Source organism: Condylostylus longicornis, unplaced genomic scaffold (assembly GCF_029603195.1).
Source record: "Condylostylus longicornis isolate FDR11 unplaced genomic scaffold, ASM2960319v2 ptg000012l, whole genome shotgun sequence".
Taxonomy (NCBI): domain Eukaryota; kingdom Metazoa; phylum Arthropoda; class Insecta; order Diptera; family Dolichopodidae; genus Condylostylus; species Condylostylus longicornis.
The window spans coordinates 262793-285093 of NW_026577981.1; the positions used below are offsets into that span (position 1 = coordinate 262793).

The 22301-nt window shown below is 30.2% G+C and overlaps 1 protein-coding gene across 7 annotated transcripts in view; it reads left to right on the top strand.

Annotated features, from left to right (window-relative positions):
• The window catches only part of LOC129619375 (trafficking kinesin-binding protein milt), an 86922-nt gene that overhangs the window by 37236 nt on the left and 27385 nt on the right, over positions 1 to 22301 (top strand). For 5 of the 7 annotated variants that reach the window (XM_055534623.1, XM_055534620.1, XM_055534622.1 and 2 more), the window contains one exon: positions 16892 to 17170. The exons of 1 other annotated variant lie outside the window; for it this stretch is intronic. In XM_055534623.1, the coding sequence (XP_055390598.1) occupies positions 16918 to 17170 (253 nt within the window). In that variant the 5' untranslated portion in view covers positions 16892 to 16917. Of the gene's footprint in view, positions 1 to 16891; positions 17171 to 22301 lie in introns of those variants that run through there. One more of the 7 variants, XM_055534624.1, reaches the window with a different exon arrangement.

Below are 22301 nucleotides of genomic sequence, written 5' to 3' on the forward strand. Positions count from 1 at the left end.
CATATAAATTTTTTGGAAAGATCAGGGCTTGGAAACTGATCTGCGGGCCGATTTTACATTTTTTACTATGTCTGCGGAACGAATTGATGGAATTTCTTGAAATTTGTTATTTGAGTTCTGGTTGTTACCCAAACTAACTGGCGAGCTTTTCCCAAAGCGAAACTCTACTTAGAGCCAAATTTGCATTTTTCTATATATGTTAACTATAAGCTTATTAATGTCCTAAAAACTGGAAAAAAAATATTTAACACATTTTTATAATATTCTGTAACATTTTTACTTAACTAGACATTACACATTACGGTCGGTTATGTGCTTATCACATTATTTTTTTTTTGTCTGTGGTACCATTATTTTAGGTTTCCTGTACCATATTTTGAAATTCAATTTATGGCAGCTCTGGACGTCTTATACACTATATGGAGTTTATGCTGGAATACACAATTTTCTAAGAAATTGTGTATTCCGGCATAAAATATATTAAGAAATATATTCTATATTAGGTATTTTCGAATAAATTAGAAATGTTCATGGTGATTTAGGATCTGTGAAAAATTAAAGATGATTAAATACAAAATGTATACAAAAACTAATTTAATTTGTTTAAATAATAACAAAACGAAATTACCTTTTTTCTAATGCTTGTATCCAGTGCTCGAAGTGAGGCGGGATGGAGTGGGATGCCATCCCAGTACTTTTAAATAATTGGAAATCCATCCTACTACTTAATAGGAGAGAAAAATGTAAAATTTAAGAAATTTTAAATTTTCTAATGAATTTTAAAAATTCTTTTAATAAAAAATTAGATGTATGTAATTTTAAATAAGACCAATTTCAAATAGTAACGTATAATTTTTTTCTATTAATGAAATTTTCGTTACTATATAGCAGTCTATGCATTTCTTTGGTAACAATTTGCACAGTTTTTGATTCAATTTTTAGTTGATTTAATTTTGAATATAAATATTCTCGTTAGTTTACTTCCAAAGTTTGGTAAATTTTGTTTAGTTATTTTTTTAAAAAATAACTAAAGTAATACTTTTTTTTTATTATTATTTTTTTTTTTACCATCCCACCACTTTGAGTATACCACTTCGACCACTGTATTGTATCCATTTATCCCTGATCACCTCGTTCTTTGGAAAAATAAATGCAAATAATATGTACATCATTTATATTCAACTTCGCAACTTTAAAAAGTACACAGAATCTTACTAATTTATTAAGTAATTTTTTCTTTTAAAATAAACTTTACCTCTTCATACCTCTGTAGATCAGTTGGTAGAGCGTCCGCCTAGAAAGCGGTAGGTCACTGGTTCGAGTCCAGTTCGTCTACGATGACTACGTCATCCATCTGTTCTGCAATTGTATTAGGAAATTTCTATTAAGTTAAGATTACTATGTAATAAACACATTACTTATTAATTTAACAACTACATGTTGTATTAGTAAATTCATAATATTTTAGTACATACTATTTTTTTAGCACTTTTCCAAAAAAATTTTGAAAAAAGGTGCTTATTAGTTTCCGTCCGTCGACATGTTTACAAAACCAAATAGCTAAAAATGCCATTTTTAGCTATTTGTTGCAGTGAAACTATAAGAATTTTTCCAATTTTTCAAACGCAGAAAGGCAGTGGCTTGCTTCTCCTATCGTGGCATTCTATAGTTAGACTTTAAAAAGACAAAATGGCCGTTCAAATTTACCGAAAATAATTTTCATAGTGTAGTAGGTATACATGAACTGTATTTAAAAGCAGTATTTCCACTTGTTGAAGGGGAACGTTCTACAATACAAACCATTAGTTTGACCCAACTTTATTCAAATTCACCTTTGTTTTATATTAAATATTATGAACAAAAGACAAAATTTAATTAATATAAGTTATAAATCTTAATTATATTTAATAACACAAAAATGAATATAATTATTTCAAATATAAATTTAAATTAAATTTTAAACAACAAATAAATTTTTTTACCACTCACCGACACAGCCTTCCCGTACGAAATTTATATGTATGTGGACTAAAGAAATGCTATAGTCTCTTTTTTTGTCAATACACACAAGTGCTGTTGTACTAGGAAGCAAGTTAATTTACCAAGGTTTTGTTTTATTTTTTTCAATTTTGTATTTGATGCACAAATCGAAATGAAATCTTATGATCATGTATGATTTTTAACTTTTAGATATTGATTTTTAAATTTTCAGGTAATTTAAGCACTGAAAACACAATTTTTTTTTTTGAAGATACAAAAATATTTGTGTAATGTTTAAATATGCTCACTACTTTGTTGATTACAAGCTTAGTTTCAAATTTTATAAATTAAATTATAAATACACAGTTTTATGAAATAAATAGCGATTACTTGCACAATTTTTGTGCCAATTAATTTCGACACTTAATGAATTAGTATAAAATTAATTGTTTGGTATTTTATAGGCGAAATGAATTTTACGAAATGCAAATAGCAATAGATATACTTATTCTGATATTTGATTAAACTAAATTGAGATAAGCTATTTTTAGTGGACTGTATTTGATTTTTATTTGCGAACAAGCAGAACGATAATGACAATTTATGTATATTGATTGTATGCAATTTCTATATAAAAATGACATTCTGGCATACATATAACGTATGATATTTGATATTATCTAGTGTTGACGTTTTTGCAAAAAATACATAAATTTTTATACGAAATTTATTTAAACCTGATGTAGTAGAAATTCACAACAATCATAGCACAAGAACCAGATTAAAAAAAAAATTGTTTTGATAATTTAATTATTTTTTTATTTCTTTTATTTATATTTTTTTCATCTTACTTTCCATTCCCTCTTGAACAATTAATCGTATAATAACAATTGATTTATTGTTATGCATATTTTATTTAAGCTGAATAGATATTGTTGAAAAAATTGGAATCACATATTTTTTCTTCTCTGTCGAAAAATTTTATACTAGATTGGATACCTGATAAACATACAGGGTGTACGGGTCTCAATGGTATTCCCGAAGCAGAGTCATAAAATGCATGCAGACGAACAAAAAGCGCCTAGTGACATTTTTCTTTCTGGGCCTTTGTTGTCGAGTTATGGAGTCTCAAAGTGGGAACATGCAAAAACCGTCTGATTTTCTCATTTTTATTTATAACTCGGGAAGTATGACAGGTAAATCCAATTTTGTGTACTCATTTTAAAGCTAATAAAATTCACCTTCTAACGGTATACCAGTGGTTGCAAAGACTTTTTTAGTTTTAGAGAGATTAAAGTGCAAAGTCAAAGCCCTAGAAGACAAAGAAGAGCCCTATATTGTGACCTTCATTTTAATATAACAATATGGGAAAAATTTTAGAAACAACATGTCTATCAGGCGAAACTAAGTGTGATTAGTACTATTAGTACTAACCACTAATCTATTAAGTGTCGAAACTAAGGTCAAAACCTTAGAAAACAAAAGAAAACAAAGTATTTTTTAAACAAAAACAAATTTTTTTAATCTTTATTACGCAGTATTATGTATTATTAATATGTACTTTTTCTTTTTCAAAATTGAAGGCATTTACATTTCCTTCATTTCTCTACACAATACTTCCAAAAGTTTCAGGAATATCGTGTCTACGAGGGAAATTGAAGATCAAATTAAAAAAAACAACCAAAATAAGTTTTTTTCGCAACAAACTAATTATAATCCAAGTAATGTTCACCCTTTGATCTTCTGTGTATTTTGATATTCCAAAAATGCAATTAATTGGCTTCATGTATATCTGATATTGAGAGTTGTAATTTCTTATTTGAATAAGAAATTATAAGTATATATAAGGTATATGGTAAAAGCTGCTGGCAGGATGTTACGTGATGTTAATTCTAACTGTAGTTATTTTTATCTTGGTATTAGTAAGGGTGCGCTGAGGTCTACTTTTTAGGGGTTTAAATTATGTTTAACCATAAGTTATATAATAGTGGTATTATGGCTCAACTCATTTTTTGTTTTTGTTTTTCCGTAAAACTTAGTCCAAAAATTATTTGTTTTTCTCATACTATTAAACTGTACCTTTACTAACATAATCATCAATTTAATCATTAAATGATGACGATTTTGCTAGGCAATCTAATAGTCGCATTTTGTGCGTCTAAATGATGACGTTTTGGCTCTTTAATGCAATATTAAGTTACATGAGAATTGGTGCTTGTCCTAAGCAATTCATCGGAAATATATATGTATAAACAATATTAAATTTATTCGTAAATCTGTGTTTCTATAATTGTTCGTATGAAAACATCTTCTGTACATTGCTAAACTCGTACACATTCCTTGAAACAATTATCTCGACTTTTAATAAAAAATTATAAATATAAACGAATAATATATAATAAACCTTTGAAAAATGTACGTATATTTATGTGTATATGTATACACACACATACGTATACACTCACCTTATTATTTTTTATTTTGCTTATAGTGTAGCATTTATTGAAATCTTAAAAAAATGAACAGAGCCTGGAAGATTTTTTGAAATCAAATATTTTAATGTAGTTATAAGACAAAACTATAAAAATGTTAGAACTAAAAAAGAAAAAAAGGTTGAATTTTAACATTTTCTAACTAAAAATTTTACAATTAAAAACGTTTTAGTCGGTTTGAGTTATAAGCCGATTGAGTTATACTCTGCTCCTTTCATTGTTGTATAGCAATAATTCGAACATGTGAAACCATTCCATAGAAACTTCACGGATATGTCTGACCAAAATTGTATTGCAGCTACCCGAACCTGTTAAGCTTTTCAACCACAACTTCAAGAATATATCTAACCTATAATTAGATACACGACTGCCAAGTTTCATGAACCTAATTACATTATTTTCCCAAATAATTAAAATTTGCTTTTGGGGTTGTATGGAGCTACCCGAATCTGTCAAGTCATTCTAACAAAACTTCAGAAATATATGTGACCTGCAATTGGATACATGACTGCCAAGTTTCATGAATCTGACTTTATTATTTTTTTCGAATATTAAAAATTAGCTTTTGGAGTTGTATGGCAGCTACTTGAACATGTCAAGTAATTCAACCAAAACTTCAAGAATATATCTAACCTACAATTGGTCACCCGACTGCCAAATTTATTTATAAGATTATTTTTCCGAATATATAAAATATGTTTTTTGAGTTGTATGACAGCCAACCGAATGCAGACATCGCATTAAATTTTTTAGAACATATATAGAATGTAATTGGACATATGTATACAAAATTTCACATTTATACCTTTATTAGTTTTTGAAATATTTAAAATAAACTCTTTGGAGTTGTATGGAAACTACCCGAACCCGTTGTCCGAATTTGTCCAATTACATTAGGGTTCGTCCATGGTACAAATAAAAACAATTCGTGCAAAATTTGTGTAATCGACACCATTATTCGTTTTTGAGTAATCCTGCGATTCGATGGGCGAACGGATGGATACATAGGTGGACAGACAGATGGACGGACAGGTGGACTGACGGACGTTCGGACGGACGGACATGTCTAAATCAATGCAGAATTTTACGCTGAGCCAGAATGTATGTACACATTACAGGCAGATGACTCCTTCAAGTGGTTACAAACTCAATATCAAAGCAAATATAAAAAGATTTGAAGCTGTAAGAGAAAGAGAGAAAGAAAAGCTGCTATAAGTTATAAGAAAATAACTTCACATTTACGTCCAAAGGTTTATTGAAAAAAATTTTAATAAAGCCTACCTATTAAAAAAAAAATTATTGTTTTTTTGCACGTAATTTAGGTGCAGCAAACTTACTTTTTCAATAGTCCTGCTATCTACTTGCGAAATCTTTAAATATTTTGTATCAAATTAAATATTTTTGTTAGTTGTCTTACTTTACTTCTCATGCTAAACATTGAGTATATACTTTAAATTCATTTGCTAAACACAAAATTGCCGATTTATTAAAGCGTAGTTCAATTTTAGAAACTACATTTGCCATGTAAACAAACATTCTTTTAATACTGACAAACTAAATAAGTGAGTAAGTAACCAAATAAGTGAGTTTAATAATAAGCATACATATTTTTTTTTTTTAATAATAAAATAATACTATTTTGTTTATATTTTAAATAATAAAATAATAAATATTTTGTTTTCTTGTATTTTACCATTTCCGCAACTTAGTAATTCTCTAAATAAATAAATTTTCTTACTCTTAATTCACTTTCAATTGAATCAAACATATTAAAAATCTAAAACAAAAAGTGCAGCAGATAATTCAAACATTTTTTTGGTAAGTCAGAAGTGTTTCTGAACACACTTCATTTGCAAAATTTGTTTACGAATTTAAATATAGCGAATTTTTTGACTATACAACGCTATATTGCGTTCATAAAATTCCTAATGTGACAGCCTCTAACAGCCAAGATCGTCGAGTAGCCGTGGTAGAGCGGCTCCAAATTATTGCTTGAGATAACTCGACTCTATCCACATCCCATTGTTGTGCAAATGTCTATCATGCTCGTGTTAACTACAGTTTCGTTATCTTCGTAGAAATGCACAGAAGCCAAATTCCAGAGCCTTAAAAATTAGAAGTTAACAAATGCGTTGCTTCATATCTGTGTAACTACGTTGGGTTTCCTTAGATATGTTGGAGACCTGGAACAACAACCGTTATTTCCTTATACCCTCACAGAAAGTTCTGAAACTTTGGCTCTTAGCCCTGTGAATCTCCTTGTTATAGGTTGTAAATTTTTCTCTGTAACGCTCCAGGACCCAAAACAATTAGCAGCTGACAGTAAATACATAATTTTTGCTAGGTTACAACTTGGAAAGCAGTATCAGCTCTTTTAACAACTACTTCATGAAAATCCATGAGTTATGAACTATCAGCTAGAAAATTTATTATTAATTTACATGAAACCCAAAACTAAGTTAAAGTTTTGCTTGAGATAATGATCGTCTACGAAATTTGCAAACTTGTTAACGCTGATTCACCTTTTTTTTTTTTTAATAAATAATACATCATCTCTATTTGTAAACTAATACCTGTACTTTCTCTATTTGTAGGTACTGGTTTTTGCTTCATAAACTTATTTGCCAACTTTACCAGTTTTAAGATTAAGAAAATTTCGTTGCAAAATTTGAAAAGTGCTTTTAATGAAGACTGAATACGAATTCAGCGCAGCTTTCGTGGCCTAGTTGTCTGGCATGATCACACAATGTCCTAGATAATTTTTCTTGCACAATTTCATAGTTAATTTAAACATATATCGGAAACTATCAGTTATGAACATACTATCAGTTTGTTCGAATTTTGTGTAAACGTATCTCACAATGGAACTTACTCTAACAAAATTTGGTTGTAATGTAAAGTATTTACGAAAGCTCTCGAGTTACTCCAATAATAATTGATTCATATTTCAAAAGGTGCTAAAGCAATAGTCTACTAAAATGTTAACAAGAACTGTATGGTAGTTAGCTCTCAGAAAACATTCGTACAGGTATTGACGCGATCTACCCGTTTTGCTTCAAATTGTATTTTCGATATAATATTAATTCTTGTAATCTAATCCTGTATAATATAACTAAAGGAGCAGATTTATGGTCCTTAAACTGGGATTCAAACCCTAATGCTCTGACTATTAAGGCATGTTCAGTATTATATAACATTCTATACTCGTATAATATTATAAACTAAGCAATTAATACATATTCAATTTAATCACCTATACATATTATGTTCATATTATGTGATTCCTAAATAAAAGAAATAAAGCTGGGTTAAACCAATGGTTTGTATTGTAGCACTTTTCCCTTCAACAAGTGAAAGTACTGCTTTTAAATACAGTCTATGTATACCTACCACGCTACTAAAATTATTTTCATTCATGTAAGAAACTACTTCTTTGATTGCTATATTTAGGATGAACTATTTCTGCAAATTAATTCGAAGAGGGGTTGGCATAGCGGTCGAAAACCTTGCGGTTTCGGAAATACAAGGTGTCAAAAATTCAAATTTTGCAAATTTCAAGAGGCGATAACTTGAGAGGGGGTAGAGGTGGAAAAATTTTTTTCTAACGAAATGAACTATTTGTTAGTGTCTAAAAGCTGTTAAAGTTTTAGGCTCTCACAACCTGTGATCTAGAAGTAAAACGACATCAAAAATTTGGAAAAAAAAGACTTTAGATAACGGTAAATTTTAGCGGCCATTTTGTTTTTACCGTCCGTATTGTCTAAACAATAGGTAGATTATGTGATTTTACAAATTTTGCATATCGAGTTTTTGGTGGGAACTTCTCCATAGTAGGGAAGTATAAATAAACTATTCTTAGCAACCTGTCAGTCTGTCGGTCTGTGTGTGCACGCATGTATCTCAAGTTCCGCTGAACCGATTTTGATGAAGTTTTATATGTAAGTTTATTTCCACCATGGCACGGATTGATCAACTTTTGGGATATATCAGGCCTCGGGAGCTGCACTTTTTGGCGGTCCTGTTTTCCATTTTTGAACATTTTGAAGAAAGTATTCAACCGATTTACTTGAAATTTCATATATAAGCTTGGCTCGACCGTCCGTGAAACCCCCACCTCCTTACATTTTTCACCATATCTACGGAACGAATTGATGGAATTTCTTGAAATTTGATATTTGAGTTCTGATTGTTACCGAAACTAACCGGCGAGCATTTCAGCGAATTCGGGTAGCACAAAGCGAAACTGTACTAAGAGCCAAATTTACATTTTTATAGGTATGTTAACTATAAGCTTACTAATGTCCTAAAAATCGGAAAAACGCGCATCGATACAGCATCAATGCAAAAAAAAGTTGCTGATACTATACCGATGTGATGCGTTTACCTTACTAATGCACTAATTTTTTGACATTTTTGGACATTTTCTAAATCATATGTGTTTTGACATTTATTTTGAAAAAATTTTCTTTAAAAGTGCTAAAATATTATCAACCATGGAAAATCAATTAAAACAAAAAATTTTAAAGATAGTTTTGGGAATTTTAATATATGAGACATCTGAAAACATTAATATGAATTTTCTATGTAACGCTTCCACGTTGAAAGGAAAATCTGGGTCATTCTTTTTAATTTCTTTGAAAATTCTTCTCCATAAAATTCCTTTTTTCTTTTTGCCAGCTACGAATGCTTTTTCATATTTTAATATAATAATTTTGTTTGGGCTTCCGTCCAATTTTCGTTTTTTTTGTTAATTCATTACTAAAAGTTAATATTATCAAAAAAAAATTAACTTTGTTAGTTATTAATTTATAATAGTAAATTACTTACTTCTCAACATCCATTTTTAAAACTCTGCATAAACACAAAATCACAAACAAAATTGATGCACAGCTGATTTAATAAATGACGCATACGATGCCTATTTTTGACATTTTTGGACGCTAAACTTTGAAAGTGTTACCCTATTGATGCATTTTCGCACATGATTTTTGAATGATTACGCATCGATGCTGCATCGATTACTTTCCGATTATATCCTTTCACTTAACTAGGCAATACACATTGCGATCGGTTATGTGCTGATCACATCAGATTTTTTAGCTATAGTATGCCGCGGTAGGAGAAGCAAGCCACTGCCTTTTTGCGTTTGCAAAATTTTAAAAATACTTATCACTCCAACAAATAGTTAAAAAATTGGATTTTTAGGGTTTTGGAAGATAGGTAAAAATTTTCTACGGAAATAGGTTTTTAGTAAAGATCTATGTACATGTAAAATTTCAGCTTTCTATTTTCAAGGGTGTAGAAGTTTTTTAAACATGTCCACGAACGGCCGGACGATTGACGGACGGGCGGACAGAAGGACAGAATGAAACTAATAAGCATTTTTGCAAAAATTTTTTGGAAAAGTGCTAAAAACTACGACAGGCTAATGATCCGCTTTGTTTACACAACGACTTATGAAACTAAACATTAGTTCTAAAGCCAAGTGGAAAACTCATGCTTCCAAGTCGAGTAAGGAAAAAAAAGTTTGAGTTCTTAGACTCATTTAAGAACTCAAACGTCACTTATTTCGAAACTAGTCGAAATAAAATATTAAAAACTGAAACAAAAATTGATTTATATTTTTCTCTAATGTGATTCCCATTTAACTATGTATTTCTCGTAAAAAATTTTTATAAATTCTAAACTTGAATGGTTTTGACAATCTATTATTTTAATAGAAATACTGAAAATTTGAAATGCGACTACTTGAGCGTAATGATATATGAAGCAAAATAAAACTCTATATTGTGTTTTAATTAATAATGAAATAAACATTTTGTATATTTTATTTAGAACCTTTTTCTAATTCTTTTTTCAGACCACACTTGAAGTAAAGAAGAGACACATTTTTTTGTGGTGATTTCTCTCCACCACAGCCATTCGCGACCTATCGTAGCCTCCCTACGCTCCTAACTTCTAGTCCCAAGCATAAAGATGGAAATATCCTCAAGAGACAGCAGTTTCCAAACGCTAGGGAGACCCTGTCCAAAGCGATTGCGATGTCGGAGTCGCAAAGGATGTGCATAGGGATTTCATGACCGCCTCTACGAAATCTGCACAGGGGCAGTCTATGCAGGTGATAGTTCACTGAGCGGTGATCCGTGAAGAAACTCGCAATAGCATGAGCACAGCTTCTGTTCATTTCCAACAATTGATTAAATTTTCGAACATGATGGAAGCCACCCCTTCTGGTCCCGCTAGTGAAAGTCGCATTCCACCGCGAGTAAGCAGGAAAGCCTAGCTCACACGACGGAAGAAGATACATCACACTTAGCCCCAGCTCCTCTCGGCGCCGAATTTCCACTGTGGCCAGGCACCCAAATAAGAGTGACTTTGTTTAACGATGCCAATTTCACAAGTGCAGTAAGGCAGCTCCAGACCAGACTGGATGTTACCTGGGCAGACCGACACCAATAACGCCGCCCTGCTGTTCGGGAACGCATAATTGGTACTGTTTTAATGATGGTCAGCTATGATGGACTTAATGATTCTATGCTATCCGGCAAACTCATCTGTCCGTTGGCGCATCCATCCAACGTTTCCGCGACGACTCACAGATAATGTAATGTGGCGTGCTATCAAAAAAACCCCCAGTATCAAGGAAGTAGCCAACTGCGACCCCTCGCACCTTCAGTGAGTTCTCGAACACCCACTGGACCCAGCACAGCGAGCGTAGTAGACTTTCCTGATTTATAGGCCATCTTTTCATTGCTTTCAATAAAAAAGAAATAAGGCTAATAGGACGAAAAAACTTTGGGTGGTTGCTTGGTCGCTTACTTTTCTTCGGAATATACGTCAATTTGGCCACTTAATAAAATTTAGAATTCACAGAGTGTGGGCTTTCTTATAAATGTCTACATTTGTTATAACCTGTTGAGATTTCGGGTTTCACATGACACATGACTAAAAGTTACTCTTTGACACATGACTAAAAGTTTCCCTCTTCTGAGGATGGTTGGTTCTTTCAGCCGTTTCGCAGGCCTTCAGCTTTTCAGCCTTTTGCTTTCGTATTCGCGGGCTTCTTCTCGGGCCATGCCATCGCTGACGTATGTCGTAATACGCCATACACCATTTGAAGGCACAAGAAAAATGATGTTTCTTTCCCCTGATCTTCAACTTCCGCAGTTCCTCCTCGACTTCTTAGGTAAGAGGTCTCATTAGATCCGTCTCTTTATCCGTTTCCATCGCAGTCGCTGCTGCTTCTTTCACCAGCGTGGGAAGAAGCAGCAGCGTCATAAGTCGATTCCTCTGCGAGTCGAGTCGAGTCTCTTCCTCTACGTCAGTCGAAATAGACCCTGGATCAGAAGATCCTGAAGCACCGATTATTGTGTTCCCTTCCACAACCTTGTTGTTTTTGTTGTCTTTGTTATCTTTGTTATCTTTGTACATCAATTACCAGTAAGTGACCAAATTAAAAATCTACTTAAATAAGAAAATTGAAAGATTGGGTTAATTGATTCAAATTGAAAGCTACCTGTATGAAATAAAAAAAGGAAGCATTTAACTGGGTTACGAGTACCATATGTCTGGGCTATATAATATATTTAAAAAAGGGCAATAATTGTGATCGCTTTTTTTACCTAAATATTTTAAATAAAAGAAAAAACTAAAAAAAATTAATTATTATAAGTTAACATTCTAACGCATTAGGGATTAACATAAAATATTAAAGTAAATTAAACAAAAGTTTAAAAAATTTAGAATAGGATTTCAGTTTTTTTCGAGGATTAAAAATAAAGATAATTATAACTATTTTTATTATATAAATTTCTTATAAAAAATAATAAATTTAAACTCAAATGGTTTAAAATTTTTATTCTTTCAAATTTAAGAAATTACTTATAATTTCTTATAACAGTTTTTTAAGTAAGTTTTAAATTTTTCTCTATGTTTTAAACTTTTTGGTTTATATTAGTACAGACATTTTGTTGTTCAAAACTTACTACTAATTTACAAAACCATTACACATTCTTTTCTTTAAAATTTACCATAAATACGAATAGCCATACAATCCGATAAAATATGTAAATGTTGATCTACATGCATATACAAATGTCCGTATAAAGCTTCTGTGAAATATAAACACTAAATGAAAAAGTAAATGAAATTTTAATATAAAAAAATATAATTAAAAGTAATATATACTGAGACAATTAATCAATTTACATCTCACCTAATCGAAAAGTAATCAAAAATATTTCAAGTAATCAAAAAAAGTTGTTGATGCTATACTGATGTGCTGCGTTTATCTTGCAGATGCAATATTATTTTGACATTTTTGGACACTCTCTAAATCATACGTTTTTTTGGCGTTTATTTTGAAAAGGTTTAATGATTTTAAAAGTACTAAAGTTATAAAAAACTGAAAATCTATTAGAAAAATTTTTTTAACTTCAATTAATTTATGAAGATTTTAATATAATGAAACATTTAAAAATATTAATACTGTGCATAAAAAAACAATTAACTTTATTAGTTATTGAGTAAAAATAAAAAATTATTTACTTCTCAGTTTCCATGTACAAAATCACAAAATCTCAAATTCCATTTACATAATCAATACAAAATCACAAAGAAAATTGATGCACAGCTGATTTAATATGATGCACATTTAATGCCTATTTTCGACATTTTTAGACACCAAACTTTATAGTATTACCGTATGCATTTTCGTACAAGATTTTTACATGACTACACATCGGTGCTGCACGAATTACTTTCCGATTATACTTTACCTATTCAATATAACCAATTTGATGCCCTCTTGGGCACTAAATTTTGAGCTTGCATGTTAAGCTTGAAAGGAAATAATAACAAAAAAAATTAAGTTTTCATTTAAAGTTCTACAGTCATTAAACATATTAAAAAATTGCTAAAAAAATTCAACATTTACGAATAGACGCAGCGCTTCCGAAAATGCATATTCTTGTCAAGCCTATTGAAAAATTGTAATTTTTGAAATTACGAAAACGAACTATTATTACTTTTAATCTTCAAATTTATATAATTATGTTGTCAGATTGATATATACAAATGTACGCATAAATGATACAACTTTAATATTAACTTTAAGTTATCAAGTAATGTGTCTATTACACTAATTATATTAACTTAATGGAAATTTCTTCATGTAGCAACTCAAATGTAAACAATAATTGGTAATCATGTGGATTGCATTATAAAGCAATGTAAAGAACATTTCGTCGGAAATTTCTTCAATCTTCTGTAACTCAATTGGTAGAGCGTTCGCCTAGAATGCGGTAGGTCATTGGTTCGAGTCCAGTTCGAGGAGAAAAATTTTTTAATTTTTCTGCCATAAACTCGTTCCTTTGATTACATCATCCATCCGTTCTGCAGTTGTATGAAGAAATTTCCATTAAGTTAATATTGTAAGTAGTTTTTATTTCTTTTTTACATTTCGTTGGGAAGAATAACGGCAAAACACAGAAATATAACTTCGACTTCCGGAATTTGAAGCAAAGTGTAAATTACTTTCAAAAGCTAAAAAAAGTTGGTACAAAACTATTCTACAAATATATGAACAAATTTTCTGACACTGTATTTTGTCAGAAAAGTCATTTAAGCAATTTAAGAAATAAATGTATTAAATTTTGTTGTGTAACTTAGAAATAACGAAAATTGGTTTACATTTCGAAACAAATGGTCGATTCAATAAAAGAAAGGCAAAAAAATTAAAAAAGTGTTGCTAATTTAGTTTCTTAATAAATATTGCCAAATAATCAGCAATATAGTGAAATTATTGCGTAGGGCAGTTAAACCATATGAACCATGTTTCCCTTTAATATGCGTTACAGAATAGTTAAAATTATATTGTGCATCAAATTATGTTTTTTTGCAGTATTAGATTTTGCTGTTATTATTATGCAATATTTATAAAAATCTAATAATATTTCGTTAATAGAATTCGTTAAAAGTGCAGAAATCTTTATATTGACTACGTTGCTCATATAACCTCAGACTAATTAATAAATATGTTGTTATTTTAGTCTTTAAACTTAATACATAATACTGAATATATGAACATAATATGAAATTTTTCCAAAATTAACTTCATGTACAAAAGGATGTTTTTATACTTTTGCTTGTTCTTTAAATCTTTTTCATAATTTATAAAGTTTTTGCACTATGTAAGATTCTAATCGATTCAAAAAAGATTACTTGTATTGGCATACCTTTTATGCTATTCGTTTCTACAAAATAATTCGTACATATATTATATGTACATATATGTCCAGCTACGCACTCAGAGGGCCGGGTCTAAGTCGAGCTAATCCATAAATCAAAAAAATAAATACGGGCTCCCAACCCGAGACCATACTTGAGCCGTCTGAGCCGTCTGTATAGAAATTTAGTCTGCCCGTGGGACCAATTCCTCCCTTCTTGCGAGTGCCACTGTATCAGCAAAATGTAGTCAGTTCATTAGATAACTGTGACCCTATTCTGTCCATAGTGTTTTGTAGCAAAAATATTTGATTCTTTCAAGCGAACCACACACTTCGTTCCGGCGCACTTTACAGAGATATCTCTCGGAGATAAACAAACTAGTTCTAAGCATGTCAGGCGTCTTAGGATAAATAAAACATCTCAGGACAAAAGAATAACTGTTTTTCTTCAAGGCAGACAGCCAGATTACCACATAACACACTCAACCCATTTGGCTCGTTTTATTAATACGTTTGGGTATTGTTCTTTTTCCATCAAGAAGGTTGTACAGTTTATTGTAAGGGCTATGATCTTTAAAATGTGTAACACTTTTTTCATTATTTCACCAGTTGGTGGACCCAGGGTTCCGAAAAATTTGGTGATTAGTAGTTTTAGTATACGTTGTATTAAATGTAGTATGCCTACGGTTAGGCACTGACTGATTCAATGAAACGTGCCAATTCAAGAGACTACAGGTATTCGTACTCGTGTATAACGTTTTGTCCAGAACATTTTCACTAAAGGAGCAAATGTGTTTCTTCAAGGCAGACAGCCAGATTACCACATAACACACTCAACCCATTTGGCTCGTTTTATTAATACGTTTGGGTATTGTTCTTTTTCCATCAAGAAGGTTGTACAGTTTATTGTAAGGGCTATGATCTTTAAAATGTGTAACACTTTTTTCATTATTTCACCAGTTGGTGGACCCAGGGTTCCGAAAAATTTGGTGATTAGTAGTTTTAGTATACGTTGTATTAAATGTAGTATGCCTACGGTTAGGCACTGACTGATTCAATGAAACGTGCCAATTCAAGAGACTACAGGTATTCGTACTCGTGTATAACGTTTTGTCCAGAACATTTTCACTAAAGGAGCAAATGTGTTTGAAGATTTCGCCCCTTTTTCCTATTTAATATGGTTGGTATTAACAATAAATTGTAATAAAGATCTCTTTAGATTTTTATTGTGAGATGAGTGTTAGAGTCAATCGACTACCAGTTCAGGTTTATTATGGACCCCATTCACTTGAATCTCTTTCGGCGGAGGACTCCCAATCGCATGTATGAGAAAACCAGCAGAGATGTTTATTCTGTTGCTTTCCTTCATACTTCTCCACCTGTTGAATAACTTACGCTATAACGATAATACAGTATCCCATTTCAAATAAAGCATACAACTAGCAATGTCACATGATCCAAGCTGCACCTCAAAAATTTTGATAATGCATTTGGTTTACATTTATCTTTCATCGAACTTTAGAAATTTGTGTGCATTATCTTATATCCGAACACATCAATCCCCAGGTCTTTTCCATACCGTTTGTCTGTAGATTATTTTGATCGTCATTCCTGGGTTCAGTTTCATCAGCCTAAGATAAATATTTTCCAAAATGTTGGAGTCCCCCTCCTACATAAAGAGGCGAATATAATCCCCCTTCCATAAGGATTCCCCCTCCTTTATGAGGAGAACCTTTCAGTTGGAATGAACGGATTCTCCAGTCTTTTGATTTTAAGATCATCTCGGGATCTTCGATCTGCCCACTGTCTCCACTCTATGTGAGGCACAATCAAACTCTTCTTCAAGAAGCAAGTCCTAAATTTATTTCGAAATTCTGGTGTCATGGTGGTCTTTTCCTTGGTTTGTTTCTTGGACGGCAAATTAATCATATACTGACCTATTTACATAGAAGATAAATCGATATTCGCACTGAAAACTTTAATATTTGAATTTTCGAATTGGAATTCCGTTTTTCGAGAAACTAATGAACTTGAAAATAGAAAGTTATTCATGAAAATAACGATTCGCAGTGAAACACGTTCTATGTTATTTGCTTTAAGCTTTGTTCATTAAATCATTCTGGTATAGAAGCATTAAGTAAATCATTTAGGTATAGAAAAATTTTTTAACAGTAAATTTTATATTGATTTCAGTTCTTTGTGGAAATCGGGTAAGCCAAATGACACGCACATATGATGATATTGAAGCAGTAACACGCCTTCTTGAAGAAAAGGAAAAGGATTTAGAACTAACTGTACAAATCGGTAAAGAGCTATTAACGCAAAATAATCGCTTAGAAAGCCGAATTATTGAGTTAGAACATGAACTAAAGTCTTGCAATGACGATCGTGCTCAACTAGTGCATGACTTACACCAAAAAAATGAGCTGATTTTAGTTTTAACAAATGATATAGATGACGGAAGTGAAGCTGGTATGTTGTTACTTTTCATTTCATGCTTTTTACTGCTATTATTACTTATTTTAAAACCAACTCGCAAATTAAAATATCTAACAAGTGATTGCTGCGCAATTACATGAGATCATTTTTATTATTTTTAAATCTAAAAAGTCTTCTGTTTCAGAAGTTCAATTTTATATTAAAAAACATTATAAATGTGAATAAGCACGTTTAGTTACTTATTTTAACAAACTGTTTAAAGTTATTGAGAATTTTCTATTAAGTAAATAAAACAAAAATGTTACCACTTTCACATGAATGTGTTGGTTACAAATAAAACGGAAAGCCATGTGGAGAGTTTAGTTCAAGGTTGAATCACAAAAGTAAATAAAATATGTATTAATTACACTACAAAAAGAATTTTTACAAGGTGAATTGAAACTCTAAATCCGAATTCAAATCTGTAACTTCTAAAAAGAATGAAGAAAAAATTTTCTTTAATTCGAAAAAGACTCTTATTTGTGATAATGTCTTATATTTCTAGCACAACAACGCACTTTATCAAGCCTGGATTTCTTCTATAAGAAGTATGACAGAATACCACAGATCTGTCTATTTCGACCAATGACTTTTAAAAAGCAAATTTTGAATACAACTTTCATGCGAGACGAAACAATAAGCTCGTCAAACACAGAAATACATTTCGTAGTTAAATATTTTCTTAGCGTAAATATTTGTGCTGCAAAAAAGTATATTTCATTCATTTTTACCGACCGTATTGTGTACACAATAGGAAGGTTATGTGATGGCAACAAATTTTGCATATCGAGTTTTCGGTGGGAACGTACTTCTCCATAGTAGGGAAGTGTAAATAAACTATTTTTAGCAACCTGTCGGTCTGTGTGTGCACGCGTGTATCTCAAGTTCTGCTGAACCGATTTTGATGAAATTTTATATGTAAGTTTATTTCCACCATGGCACGGATTGATCAACTTTTGGGATATATCAGGTCTCGGGAACTGCACTTTTTAGCGGGTCTGTTTTACATTTTTGAATATTTTGAAGAAAATATTCAACCGATTTACTTGAAATTTCATATATAAGCTTTGCTCGACCGTCCGCAAAAATTCCTAACTTTTGGAAGAAATCAGGCATCAGCAACTGGGCGTTAACTACGGGCCAAAAATACATTTTTGTGTATATAAAGAGAAATAATCAACCGATTTCATTGAAATTTAATATTTAAATTCCTCGTATTAAAACAATGAACATACAAATTTTTTGGAAAGGTCAGGGCTCGAAAAATGATTTGCGGGCCGATTTTACATTTTTCAATATTTTGAAGAAAATATTCAACCGATTTACTTGAAATTTCATATATAAGCTTTACTCGACCGTACACAAAAATTCCTAACTTTTGGAAGAAATCAGGTATCACCAACTGGGCGTTTACTACGGGCCAAAAATACATTTTTGCGTATATAAAGAGAAATATTCAACCGATTTCATTGAAATTTAATATTTAAATTCCTCGTATTAAAACAATGAACATAAAAATTTTTTGTAAAGATCAGGGCTCGAAAACTGATCTGCGGGCCGATTTTACATTTTTCACCATATCTACGAAACGAATTGATGGAATTTCTTGAAATTTGATATTTGAGTTCTGGTTGTTACCGAAACTAACTGGCGAGCAATTCGGGTAGCACAAAGCGAAATTCTACTAAGAGCCAAATTTAAATTTTTCTAGGTATGTTAACTATAAGCTTACTAATGTCCTAAAAATTGGAAAGAAGTATTTACAGACATTTTTATAATATTCTGTAACACTTTCACTTAACTAGGCAACACACATTGCGGTCGGTTATGTGCTGACCACTTCAGATTTTTTTAATAAATTGATGTTTTCAAGAATTTATTTCAAAGAGAATTTAACTGAAATGTAAAAAAACAGTTCCAGTTCACAATTTTTAATTTTCTAATGTAAAACCACTATATTAAAATATGAAATAAGTATTAATCAAAACTATAGAACGGATTTTTAGGTGCTAAAAAACTGTTTTTAGGCACCCAAATAGGTCGCTTAAACTGGAACAAGGTCCCTAAAAACAATTCTAATAAACTTTAAAAATTATACCAATAAAAATTTTAATGTTTTGTCAAAGTATTATTTTTATTTCAGTAAATTTATAAAACTGAACATAAAACAACGAAATTTAACTAAATCCTGCTGAAAAAAACTAAATAAAATAACAAAAGATACAATGTAACAAAATTTAATTCAAAAATAACAAATATCAATTTATATTTTATGATATGGTTAAATATCAATTTATATTTTATGATATTTTTTAAAATTGCTGTTTGTAATTAGATAAATACTCAAATTTTCAAACGTAAAATATTGTCGATTAGATCCCAAAATATTTTTATACCTTGAAAACGATCTTTCAACATCAGTTGAATTCACTGGCGCAAATTTAAATGCCTAGATTTCAGCATTTGTGCATAAATTTTGAGGAGAAGCTGTATTCCCAGAAATAATATTTGTATTATTTTTTAAATATTAAAATTACCTTTTTTTTTTAATAATATCGGCAATTTTAACTTTAACTGAAACTGTATGTGACCCATTTACGTTATTCAGTTTTTCAACAGCATCTTCAATAACCTCTATTTCAGCATAGAGGTAACCTATTAGACGTTTCCAAGCGAATGATTGAAGTGCTGAGAAAAACTGAAATTTGCAAATAGAAATACAAAATCATTTTTCAATTTATTTATGTTCTATTATTCAATAGATGGAAGAAGTACTAACAAAATTATATTTTTTAATAGAAAAGAATATTATGAGATTAAGTGAAATAAAAAAAAGTAGAAGAAAAATTAAAGATTTGGACATTATTTTGACTCAATTTTGAATTGTATTTAGCAACGTAGCTAGAAAATGGCAAAATAGATCAAAAAAGGCAAATAAAATTAGAAATGGTAAAAGGGTGTTAAACCCTGAAAAAGGTTAAAAAAAGTTTTTCCAAATCGATGCCAAATGAAATTTTATGAAAGGCATTTAACAAGCACAACTTAAGATAGGTAAAAACCTAAAGATCCGTTCGCTAGTCATAAAATAGCACATACAATACAAAAACAGTTAAACGAATAAATTTTGATATAACAACATGAAGTTAAAAGCAGAAATAAGTAAGAGATTCTGAATTGAAATATTTTTTGGTTAGATGTCGCTACGTAGACCGAAATTAAATTTTTCAGAAACGGAAAATTAAAAAGGGTCTTTTCTTCTTTGGGCGCAAAATAAACATGAAAACAATAAAAACAAAATGTAAAAAATTTAGGAGTTTGAGAATTTTAAAAAATATTTAAAAAAATTTTAAAAATGATGTTGAGGACTTTGGTGTTAATGATGTTGATTATTTCAGCTTTCATTTATTTTCATTTCATTTGAAAAATTTTGAAAATAAGTGCTTATAGTTTCCTTCCGTCTATGTACACGTTTGCAAAACTTCTACACCCTTGAAGAAAGCTGAAATTTCATAAAATATAAATCAATCTTTACTAGAAATTTACTTCCGTTTTAGATATCTTACCTTTTCCTTTAAAAGTTAACCCTTCATAGCCCCTCAAAGAGTCATTTTAATGAGACCATAAACATTGAAATGCAAAAAAGTGGCGGCTGGCATTTTTTTACAGCGGCACAGCATAATTGAATATTAAAGAGAAATGTCTGCTAGAATTAACCGTTACCTAAAGCCCATTTCATATTTCCGAAACTACAGCATATTTCCGAAACTACAAGTTTTTTCAAATTTACATAATTGAAAGCTAATAATAAATGCCGCAATCAACTCTTGATTTCGAGCATTTTGATAACGCCTCTATATTTTTTAAAAGCAGTATTCTCACTTGGAAAATTGCTACTTTGCAAACCATTTAAAGTTTGAACCAACTTTATTAATTTTGTAAGCAACTTTAAAAAAAAATCTTTTCGATTTGTAAACAATTTATTTTGTTCATAAAAAACAAATATCTATGTTTGAGTGTCTACACATACTATGACAAAATGTGTACATAATAACGCAGTCAGTATTTCTAATAATAAAAAAAAATATTTTCTTTGTGTTCTTTTAAAAAAAAATTTTTCAAAATCAAATCATATGAACTGAATAATTATGATTTCAAAAGTTTCAAACTTTTTAAATTTTTGGAAAATTTTTGAATTTGTTATATTTTATTATAAGTACCTATATGGTGATGTGTATTTCTAACAAAAATATTTGTATTTGACTTTGTATTTTTTACTATATTTTCATAATTATAGAAAATTTCTATTTTTCATTGCTATCATTACTGATTGTATTAATATGTACACATTTTAATATAGTATGTGCAGACACTCTCTTATAGATACATATTTGTTTTTTGTGAATAAAATTAATTATTTATAAATCGAAAAGATTTCTTATTAAAAGTTTCTAACAAATTAATAATAAAGTTGGTTAAAACTTTAAATGATTTGTAAAGTAGAAATTTTAACATAATATAGTGCTCGAATTCAAGGGTTGATTACGTCATTTATTGTTAGCTTTCATTCATAGAAGTTAAAAAAATTGTAGTTTCGAATATATGTGCTGTCAAAAATGCGACTTTTACTAATTTCGAGAGACGATAGCTTGCGGTAAAGTTGGGGGTAAAGTTGGAAAAAAGCTTTTTATTAGTATCTGTGAGCTAGAAAAGTGTCAATCTAAAAGCTAGAAAAGTTTCATTCTAAAAGCTAGAAAAGTTTCAAACTTCTACAACCATTTCTAAAACATTTTTTGGTTAGATGTCGCTACGTACACCGAAATCAAATTTTTTAGAAGCTGAAAATTAAAAACGAAACGTAAAAAAAAAAAGAATAGAAATTTTAATATTTGGGGGGTTTTGAAAAAATATTTAGATAATTTTGAAAATGATGTCGATGAATTTGATGCTAATGATGTTGATCATTTTGTCTTTCATTTATTTCCATTTCCTTTATAGCTAAAACTTTTCTACGGAAGTAAGTTTCTAGTAAAGATCTATTAACATTTATTTATTTATTTTTTTATTTATTTATTTATTTATATGAAAAATACAATACTTTTTTAATACAAATAATCATGTAAGTAGT